The sequence below is a fragment of the Gossypium hirsutum genome, chromosome A04 (genome assembly GCF_007990345.1).
Source record: "Gossypium hirsutum isolate 1008001.06 chromosome A04, Gossypium_hirsutum_v2.1, whole genome shotgun sequence".
NCBI lineage: Eukaryota > Viridiplantae > Streptophyta > Magnoliopsida > Malvales > Malvaceae > Gossypium > Gossypium hirsutum.
The window spans coordinates 88,693,514-88,704,863 of record NC_053427.1 but is presented as its reverse complement, the minus strand read 5'-3'; the positions used below and the strand labels follow the sequence as shown (position 1 = coordinate 88,704,863).

The window sequence follows — 11,350 nt, the reverse complement described above, 5'->3', positions numbered from 1 at the left end:
ATGTTCATTGAATTATTTAATAAATTTATTTAAGTCACTAAATTATTTGAAATTTTTTATATAAGTCACTGGGCTGTTAAGTTTTTTTTTTTTAGTTTGGCTAGTGAGTTCAAAATGAGGATTCGACGATCGACATAGTGGATTAGTACCCTTTGATGAGCAGAATAACATACCTTAGATCCAAGTTAATCTGATGATTAATGTCAGAGATCAGATAAGAAAGCTGATCAGATTTTGATTTACAGATTCATGAAGATCAAGGTTGTTTTATGAATAAAATTGAACTATATAAGATCATATAGCAGCAATTTTAACAACCCAGTGCCTTTTCGTGACCATTTGTAACTTTTTGAATGACCGCAATGTAAACTTACTAATGACTTAGGGTAAACTACACCCAAAGTCACTAAATTATTAGTAAGTTTATGTTTTGGTCAATCAATTTCAAAAAGTTATAAAATAGTTACTGAACTATTCGAAAGTTTTCATTTAAATCATTAGGCTCTTACAATCATTGTTTTATAGCATTCTTTATTCACATAGTCTACAATAATCGAAAGCTCACAGTCCCCTTCTTTTCTATAGTTTAGTTTTTTTTTTCATTAAACAACTTTAAATGTCACGAATTTGTAAACCAAATCCAAATATATTTCTTATCCGATCTCCAACACTAGCCATCAGGTTGACTTAAATCTAAGATATGTTCTTTTACTCGTCAATAGGTATTGATTTGTGGGCCGGTCATCAAGTCATCGCTTGAAATTCATTAGTTGGACTTAAAAAAAAATTTAACAGCTCAATGTCTTAAATAAATAAAAAATCAAATAATTTAATGACCATTTTGTAACTTTTTGAAGTTAAGTGATCAAAATGTAAACTTACTAATAGTTTAGTGACCTTAGTATAGTTTATCCAAAGTATTTTTGTAAATATTTAATTTTAATTATATATATTTAAATTTCAACCGTGATTCTCGAATATTTGCACATTTTAGAAAATAAAATTGGTCAAAAAAAAAAAAAGGAAATGCAATGAACTAAGATATGAGCTGTCACTAGATTCCTCAATCAACTTTGTCGTGCATTTGATAAATTTATTATATTAATCTTTTTTTTTATTCTAAAGAAATTTGACTTTTAATTGAAATATTTTTTATGTTAATATTTAACGTTTAAATCCACATAATTGATTTGGTATTATAATTTAAAATTTTAATTAAAATATTTTGAAATTTAGGATTAATTTAAAATAAAAATAATAATTTGAAGATGTGGGATGTAATTAGCCCTTTATAATATTGAACAACATTTACAAATATTTTCTTGAATTTTTATGTCTTAATTAGACATCAATGTTGTAAAATTGAAATAATAGTTGGATCGATCGAATCATCGGTACAATAATAATTAAATAAATTTTTTTAAACAAATTCATAGATTGGTTTAAATGGTTTGATTTTTGTCTCAATTTTTCGTTATTTATTTATTTATAATGGCTTGATCTATATCTGATTTTATACCATTGATCGAACTAGTGTAATCATTAATTTTCAATTCAATCATCCATTTTGGCTCAATCATGATATCTTTGAATTTGACAATTTTTTTCACATTGGTCCTTAAACTTTTTTTCCCACATTAGTTGGAAAAATTTAGTCTCTAGACTTGAATTCCATTAACGTGAGATGGCATGTTCTTAAAATTTTCAGGTGATGATATCTCGTCATCAAACTTTAATGGGATCTAAGTTTGAGATCAAATCGAGAAAAATTGCTTAAGTTCCAAGAATAACGAGGACCAGATTGGGAAAAATTAACAAGTTTAGGAAATAAATGTTATATATTGATAACATGAAAAGGCATATAAAAATGAAGCGTAAACGAATTTGGTCGCTTGGTGTCAAAGTGTGGCCAAATCCGACGGCCATGGTGGGTTATATTTTATGAGTTTGGAGATGTGAACCCTAATTTTTAATTTACCAAACGTGCTCTAATTCATTTGTTTATTTCAAAATTTTAAAATATATTATTTGGTACTTGAATTTTACTTTTTTTTCCCAATACGGTACCTGTTTTATTTTTTGTCCAATTCCGTACCTGTATTTGATAAAACTTATATATTTTGGTATCCCAATGTAATGGTGTTAATTTTATAGTGTTTAATTCAAATTTTAAGATGAATTTGATTGCTGATATTATTATGTTTGATTTTTTTCATGATTTTGTTAATAAAATAAATTAAGTGTTAATTATGAATTTGTTTAATTTTACATTTAATCTATCAAATATAATTCGAGTTTTAGGGTTAATTTGATAAAAATTAATTGATAATATTATTAGTTAATTATGAATTTTGATTAAATCGATTCTAAAACCCGAATTAAACATAAAAAACATTAGCACTACTATTTTTGGTGCCAAAATATATTATTTTTGTCAAATACAAATACTAAATTTGACCGAAAAATAATATACTTATCATATTAAAAGTGTCAAAACTTAAATACCAAATTAATAATTTCCCCAAATTCTAAATATTTATTTGGCAAAATAAGAGAACCTTTACTTGCCTTTGATTAAGCTTTCCAATGGACCAAGCAAAATATGTTGCAATTAGATTTTTTTGGTTATTTAATTTTATATTGAGGATTTGATTTACATAAAAAAATTATTCTTTTTAATATTTATATATTTTCATTATTAAATAAAACTTGGAGCTAATCGATCTGATCGGAATTCATAAAAATAATTGTTTAATAGTTCGGGTTCGGGTTATTTTAATTTGAATGTATTATTACTTGGATTTTAAGTAAAATGATAAAAGATTTATGTTTCAGTTTTTTAGTTGAAATTAGTTTCGAATTTGATGCTTTATAAAAAAAGTTTCAATATATTAATTTAAATATATATTTTTTGTATTTTATCAGTTAAAATATGTTATTTTATTTTTAATAATTAATTTTTTATATTTTAAAAGCAAGGGTGAATGATTAAATTAGAATTTTAAAATGTTTTTAAATTAAAAAAATAAAATTTTCTTATTTCTTTTAATTATTTAAGCTAAATCTTAAATTTTATCAAAATATAAGGACTAAGGACATTTTAACTTATAATTTCGAAAAAGGTTAAAATATGTTATATATCCTTGTACTTTTTCGTAAATTAAGAATTTAATCCGTTTATTTTTATTTTTAGGAATTTAATTCCTCTACTTCTTAATTTTCAAAATTTATGTTTAACTGTTAACACTAATAAGATTATTTTTTTAAATTCAAGTTTACTACAATGTCGTATTTTTAGTTACGTTGGAGAAATTTTTTTTATTTCAAAATGCCACACCAACAAATTTAATTAAAAAATAATTGTGTTAACAATTGGGTCTAAATTTTAAAATCTATAAAATAAAGGAACTAAATTATTGTAGGGCTAATATATATAGAGATACTTGAACTTGGCAACTTGTATCTACTTGGTACCTAAAATTTTTTTTAACTGGTTCTCAAACTTGAAAATCGTAAGCCAACTTGATTTTCTTTTATGTACCTGACTAATACTGTTAAAATATGTTGATATGGCATTGATTACTAATATTATGGTGACAAGCGGTAACCCCATATTTTAACACGTGGAAAAAATCAAATTATATTTTTTATAAATATTTTTAATTCTTTTGACACATGTTTTCATGTGTGACAATGTTATTATGGATTAAATTATAAATTTATAAAGAATGCTAGACATATGTCATATTTTAACTTTTCTAAAATTGTCTTTTTTTTAAAACGCGTCTTATTTTTCGAAAAGTTTGACAGCCACACACCTGAGACGTGTCAGCCTGTTTCCTTATAAAGAACTGCTAAGCCATGACCCTAAGATTTATAAGCAGTGTTATTCATACTTCATAGCATCCAAAAAGGAAAAAATAAATTTCGTTTTTATCAGCCAAATTTCATAAAACCTTTAATCTTCCTTCTTTGCATTTACTCTTTTTTTTTTTAATTTCATCCCCTAATTACAGCTTTAGTAAACATGGTTTCTTCTTCGAAATCGAAAGATTTTCAAGACGGTAATGGATAGATTCAACTATTTTTTATTAGATCTGTGTGATTTTGCAGTGATTTTTTGAAATTAATCGTATGAAATGATGCTTATATATATGTAAATGTATATGCAGGAGTTGATGGTGATGCACTGAGATCAACAATGGCTACTGATCAAAACGTGATGCAAAAACATGCTGCGTTCTTCGATAGGAATCATGACGGCCTTGTTTATCCATGGGAGACTTTTCAAGGTTTATTTTCCCTCTTTTTCCTTTTTTTAACTAAAAATTGATTTTAATTCCTCTTTTCATATTCATGTTAATTTTTTTTGTTTGTTTTTTTAAGGTTTTCGAGCAATTGGAGCTGGTTATTTATTGTCAATGGCGGGTGCTGTCTTCATCAACCTTTCTCTTAGTGGCACAACTCGACCAGTAAGCTCTTTTTTTTTTCTTTTTTTAAATCATGTTTCATTTTATTTTATTTTGAAATATTAACTGAAATTTATGAAAAAAAAATCAAAATAAAAAATCAATCTAATCCCTTCTTTCAAACTGAAATCTCTATATTTTTTTGCCCAGTCGATGGTTTCAGTCCAATTATGAAAACAATGGATGTAACAGTTACCTCAAATGATAGTCACTTTTTTTTTTTTATGATAAGAAAACAAGTGTTTGACAATCAAACCTAAGTTCTTAATGTTAATTATAAGTTTATTTCAACGGAATTCCTTTGTCAGGAGTTGGACGGGCTTGAGTAGTATAGATTTTATGTGAATTAAATTGTATATATACACACAAATGGATAAGAAAAAAAAAACCAAATATTGATTTGGATTGATGATTTAGATCTTCTTTCATAAATTAAAAATTTGTAATTAATCAAATCAAAGTTTTTTTATGTAATTTATAATTAATTTTAGTTTTAATGATATAAAAAAATAATATTTCATATTTAAAATAATAAAATAACTTAATATTATATAAAAACTTAATTAAACAAATGCTATGTAAAGAGTTATTGATTAATTTTTTTTTACATGAAAAATAATTATAAAATGAGTAAATTAATTATAAATTATATTATAAAATGAGTAATTAAAAATTAATTATAATAAAATTACATTATATTTCTTAAAAATAAAAAAAATATGTTTAATCTCTTTAAAAATATGATACTAAATTAATGAATTAATAAATTATATTTTAATCTCTCGAAAATTATTATAAATTTCCAAATTCATATGATGTTATTTTCTACAGGGAAAATTTCCATCTCTTCTCTTTCCTATTGAGGTTAAAAACATCCAAATGGGAAAACATGGGAGTGACTCTGGTGTATACGACCGTGAAGGAAGGTAAATTTATAAATACTTTTTGAATAATAAAATACACTATTAGGTCGGTCCAAACTTAACTCAATTCCAATAATCTAAACTAAAATTTGTAACCACTACTTTTTGAGGAATCTAAGCTTTTTTAAATCACTTGAGCATACGATCTGGTATGCATCAATTCCATTTCTTTATTTTTCATTGTTATTATATGTTGGGGTATATTAAGTTAGGTGGGGGTTGAAATATGTTGGGATGTATTTCATTTTGAGTTAGGTGGGGGTTGAGATATGTTGGGATGTATTTAATTTCAAGTTAGGTCAAGGTTGTTATTTTAGGTATAATTTTGATTTTTGGGTAAAAGTATTATAGAGGCTTTTGTACTAGTAATTAGATTCTATTTTGCTATCTCTATTAAAATATAGACAAATTAGTCTTTGTACATTATATATCAAGGAGGAAATTAATCTTTTTTTTGTTAAAAATTTCATCCAATTATACTGTTAAAAATTAGGATGGCGAAGGGAATAATCATATAGTGAAACATTGTGTCACGTGTACCTTATGCAAACATATAGGGACCGATTTTTAATAATAGAAATTGATGATTTTTTTAATAGAAGGATTAGTTTATTTTTTGATCTAATGTATAGGGATTTATTTACTCATTTTTTAAGTAGAAGAGACAAAATAGAATTTAGCTTCTAATATATGAGTCTCCATGATATTTTTATCAATTTTTGGTGATATCTTAATACATTATTTATTGATATAATTTTTCTGTGAATTATTTTTAAGATCTCATATCTAATTATAGAGTTATATGATACGATAGGTTCGTACCTTCGAAATTTGATGAAATCTTCAGCAAGTACGCACGAACACATGCTAATGCGTTGACATCTGATGAATTAATGGCGATGCTCAAATCTAACAGGGAACCTAAAGATTACAAAGGCTGGTATGTATACTTCTTAAATTTCTTTATCGTAAGTTAAACACAGTTTAATTTAGTCCAATTCATAATTCAATTTTAAAATTAAAGTTTGGTTCGAAGTAAAGATTGAATCACTTGAACTCGTTAGATTAAGCTTGTTTGATTATTATTAAATAAGTCGATTCTCATGCTCAACTTTAAGCTAGATAATTTTTGTCTGAGGAGATATGTTGATTGGGCAGGTTGGGTTGGTCTTGGTTCAAGTCGTCAAATAAGGTTTTAAAAATTTCAGGTTATTTTGGTTGGACCATTTTGAAGTTCGATTTGAACATCATTGAAACCAAGTCATCCAAATTTGAAATTTGATTTTTTTGTCGAGTTGGTTCAGTTTCAAGTCAGTTTGAGTTCAGGTTGAACATAAGCGTTTAGGTTATTGAATTTTTATGATCAAATCCAGTATGTCATGCAAGTTAAAATTTCGAATTAATGACAAAAATAAAAGGGTCTAGGATAGCGAGCTAACCGAGTGAAGCATTAAGATACTTAAATTTGGTTCATTTGACTCGAAAATAACTAAACCAAATAAAGAGTTTTCTTAAATAAAATCCGACAAATGACTCCCTTACAGGATTGGAAGCTGGACTGAATGGAAAGCATTATACACACTTTGCAAGGATGAAAATGGATTGTTGAGGAGAGAAACAATTAAAGCTGTATATGATGGAAGCTTGTTTGAACATTTGGAGAGGGAAAGAGCAGCTGCTAAAGCGAAAGCAACTGTGTAATTTACTCAGAGTTTAATTCGGTTGGTTTATTATCGTATAACTATTCGTAAAAGTTTGTATTAAAAAAATTTGGAATTTATAATACTAGTATTTTGGTTTCAATATTTTAGGGACTGAAACCTATGTTGTAAAAGTAAATTTATTGATCAATTTGCAATTGCATTGCATTGGTTAAATTCCATGTTATTTGAGAATTTATATGTAAAATGAAAAATAAAAATAGTTTCAATATATTTGGATTTGTAAAGGAATGTTTGTTTAACTTTTTTTTTTTTACGTGCGCTAATAATATCTAGTAAAAATATAATACAAAGTAAAATATTAAATAATATAAATTATATAAAGTAAAACAAAATTATTATCATATAAAAATAATAATACATTATAATTTTTAAAATTTAGATTTTAATAAAAATATTCATTTATTTTTATAAGAACGAGTTATCTAAATAGTCCCTTAATTATTAAAAAAACATTTTAACCCTTCTACATTTGGAAATTTGATATTTTAACAGGAATAATTAAATGTATTAACTATTGATGAAATCATAAAAATAGAAACCAAAATATATCAAAATGGAAGACAGAATTAAATCTAAACTTGAACATAGTTACAGGGACTCAAAACAATAATTTCCCCTAAACTTTTTTTTTACGTAAAATTCATAATCATATAGCGCCTATTCTTTAAACACAACACTCTCTCTCTCATTTACACTCTTCTTTTCTGTATATATATATTCTCTTTTAAACATTTTTTTGTTCTCTCAATATCTTCACTTATGGCTTTACCGACGAGAAAATTTTCGTCACCTTTTGTTATTTTTCTCATATTATCAATTTTCTTAGTTGCGCCATCGTTTTCCGGCACCGATACTTTCGTTTTCGGAGGCTGTTCGCAGCTGAAATTCACTTCGGGCTCACAGTACGAGTACAACGTCAACTCGATACTCACTTCCCTAGTCAACTCAGCCATGTTCACTTCTTACAACAACTTCACCATGTCAGCTTCCGGTGGTTTCAGTGCCGTTTACGGGCTGTTCCAATGCCGGGGTGACCTAAACAACCGTGACTGTAACCGTTGTGTAGCTAAAGCGTTGAGTCAAATTGGAACTCTTTGCTTTTACTCAACGGGTGGTGTGTTGCAACTCGAAGGGTGTTTAGTTAAATACGATAATGTAACTTTTTTGGGTGTGGAAGATAAGACCGTGGTAGTGAAGAAATGTGGACCGTCGTTCTCGTCTTACTCGGACGCTTTGACTCGGCGTGACTCGGTGCTGAGTTACTTGGAAGCGATTGATGGGACGTATAAGCCGTTTCGGATCAGCAAGTCGGGGAATTTACAGGGTGTGGCTCAGTGTGTTGGTGATTTGAGTCCGAGTGAGTGCCAAGATTGGCTATCGGACGCAATCGGACAGCTGAAAACTGAGTGTGGGGCAGCCAATTGTATTTGGCTAAGTGCTACGTGCGGTTCTCGGAAGGTGGATACCACTCGCATGCTGGAAAGAATAAGCGGTTTCGCCACCTTTTCAATGGCGGTTCTTCATATTTATTTTTATTTATTTTTTTGTTTAATTTAGTCTGAATATAAGATAAATATTTATATATTTTTATTTTCTCTTTTCTCATGCCTTGTGAAATATAAATTAATATTTACTGTGTGAATTGCATGGTTATTTTGGTTATTTTTCTCCTTTTCATTTTTATTTTGCGTGGTACCAAAATCCAAACCCTTCATTTCTTGTGGATTAATTAAAAATATATTGTTTTTATGTTTGATTTTTTTAAAAATATATGGAGTCAGAAATTTTTTTAGGCCGGAATTAAATTATATATTTTTAAATAGTAAAGATGTAATTTCACTATTTCAATAGTCTATATTTTTATATTTTTTAAAAGATTAAATTAAATTTTTATTATTTTTGAGAAACAATATAAAATTTTACTATTATTAATTTAAAAATTCATAAATCATAAAAGGCTTGAATAAAATATTTTCCATTTTAGTACCAGCCCTAGCTCTTTCACTGCAATTTATATATAAATTTTAAGATATATATATATATATATATATATGATGATGATGATGATGATGATGATGATGATGATAAATGCATAAGATAGAAATGGATTATGGGGCCCTAATTATTCTTAGCAATTAAGATGTTGAAATAACCTTAATAGTCTATTGATCTTTATAGATGATAAATGGGGGATTCATAGTGTATTTATTTCTATTAAAAAATAGGGTAAACTACAAAAATGGTTACCTCATTATGTTTTTCATTCTATTTTGATCATTGAAATATTAATTTTTTCGATTTAGTTACTAAACTTTTCGAAATTAAATATTTTAGTCACTTTGAGTTGATGTGAGTTTTTTTTCTTAGTCTAATAATAAAATTAGCCCTCTAATATTTACACATTCTATTAAATTGATCCTAAATATAAAAAATTCAATAAATTTGACCTTCAACATTTACAAAATCTTTTAATTTAGTCCTAATTCTAAAATTTTAAAAAATATATATTTTACCGAAATAAAGAAAGACATAATGGGGTGACCATTTTTATAGTTTACTTTAAATATTTTTAGTTTATTGATAATATATAAATTTATATATTATTATCATACCAAATATAGAAATTCGAAGTTTTATTTAGGTAGTAATCATTTTTAAAATATGATATTTAATTAATTTAGATTTCAACATTGTTCATGAATAAGATTAAGTCTGAGTTCGAATATTTTTACACATTATACTCAACTCGGTCAGAAAAAACATTCGTTCCATGATTATTTTATTTACAACATTATTCATAATCTTCTTTTTCATTTTATTTTACATAATTCATATACTAAACACAATGGAATTAAAAATATTTTACCTTTTTTTTTTCCTTTCTTCACTATATTTCTTCTATATAAGTTAGAACATAATATAAGATTAAGAATGAAAAGAGGTGTGTGTGATTTTTCTTTTTCTTTTTTTTGAAGTTTCAGTTTAAATTTGGAAGATGATAAGGTTTAAAGTATCAAATATAGAGAAAGAATGATATGAAATTGTAATTTCACATCATTCTTATCTATTTCTAATAGGAGAATGATAAATGAAATTTTTTAAGAGAAAAAAATAGAAAATCAGGAGAAAAAATATGGTTTTGTCATTCTCCTATTAGAAAGGTATAAGGATGACGTGAAATCACAGTTTCATACAATCTCTTCTCGTAAAATATATGTATTTTAAAATTTCCCTATTTAAAAAAGATTATATTCTTCTAACCATATTTGAATATTTATCGAACATAACAGTCCAAATAATATTTTTTTTAAAGAAAAATCCTTTTTGTGCATGAACATTCAAAAGAATACATCTTAGATAATATGATTTTCACTATTTTATAAGATTAGCAACATGCATGAATCATGATTATCTTGGACACAATATAATTAAAGTATTGCATGGTTAACCTTAAAAGATTCAAACAACTATAATAATTCAATTATTGACTTATTTATATTTTTGTGCGTAAAAGTCGTTCATTATGTTTTCAACAAACTTTTTAAATAATATCATTATAAATTTTGATTATATATATTTATATATTGATATAATGTCTAGAACTACCCATAGCTTCTCCCCAACGCTAGATAGGAGGATAAAGCATTTCAACGCGCTCGAACCCACATCCGATTACATTGATAACAATATCTATACTAATTGAACTGAAACTCAATCGACATTATTTTTAAGATATTAATAATGATGATGATGAGCAGCTTGGGTAGACACTGATAATTCTAATAGTATTTGTATCAGTTGTATCTAAAATGTTAAAAGAAAGGGAAAGGTATTTACTGTATAAATTTATATATTATCAATTAGTCAAAAGATGTTTTTTAAAACTAAATTTACATAATTTTTAATCACACGTTATCATCTAATTCATCTAGAGTATATAAAATTATACATACATACCTATTTATAGGCTTTCACTTTTCCTTTTTTTGCTTTTTCTTTCCTTCTTTTGCTTTGTTGCTTTCACAAACTTTGAAGTTTCTCATCATTTCATCTTATTTTTCAATTGTTTTTGCAGGTAGCTAAATAAACAAAGGAAACTGACAATTATCATGAGGAATCCAAAAGAAAACCCTTTGCATTTGGTCTTCATTTCTTTATGTGTTTATATTTAGACAGCTGAGGGAGAGAAATTTTTTTTAGTGCTGAAATTAAATTATAGTTTTTTATAATAATA

The 11,350-nt window shown here is 26.1% G+C and overlaps 1 protein-coding gene and 1 pseudogene across 1 annotated transcript; both read left to right on the top strand.

The window, feature by feature from the left end:
* The first annotated feature begins 3,815 nt into the window (after window positions 1-3,815).
* Window positions 3,816-7,324, top strand: LOC121228299 (probable peroxygenase 5). Its single transcript, XM_041111744.1, has 6 exons — window positions 3,816-4,064; window positions 4,173-4,292; window positions 4,387-4,472; window positions 5,301-5,395; window positions 6,207-6,332; window positions 6,937-7,324. Exons 1-6 carry the CDS (start codon window positions 4,028-4,030, stop codon window positions 7,091-7,093), a joined length of 621 nt encoding a protein of 206 aa, XP_040967678.1. The 5' UTR covers window positions 3,816-4,027; the 3' UTR covers window positions 7,094-7,324.
* A 474-nt stretch (window positions 7,325-7,798) lies between these two features.
* On the top strand, window positions 7,799-8,700 carry LOC107911555 (plasmodesmata-located protein 6-like; annotated as a pseudogene).
* Window positions 8,701-11,350: the final 2,650 nt, after the last annotated feature.

Bases quoted from the DNA above. Each gene is read 5' to 3' on its own strand.
- LOC121228299 (XM_041111744.1), top strand. From the start codon at position 4,028: ATGGTTTCTTCTTCGAAATCGAAAGATTTTCAAGACG. The intron at 4,065-4,172 runs GTAATGGATAGA...ATGTATATGCAG, and splicing joins ATCGAAAGATTTTCAAGACG to GAGTTGATGGTGATGCACTG. The intron at 6,333-6,936 runs GTATGTATACTT...ACTCCCTTACAG, and splicing joins CCTAAAGATTACAAAGGCTG to GATTGGAAGCTGGACTGAAT.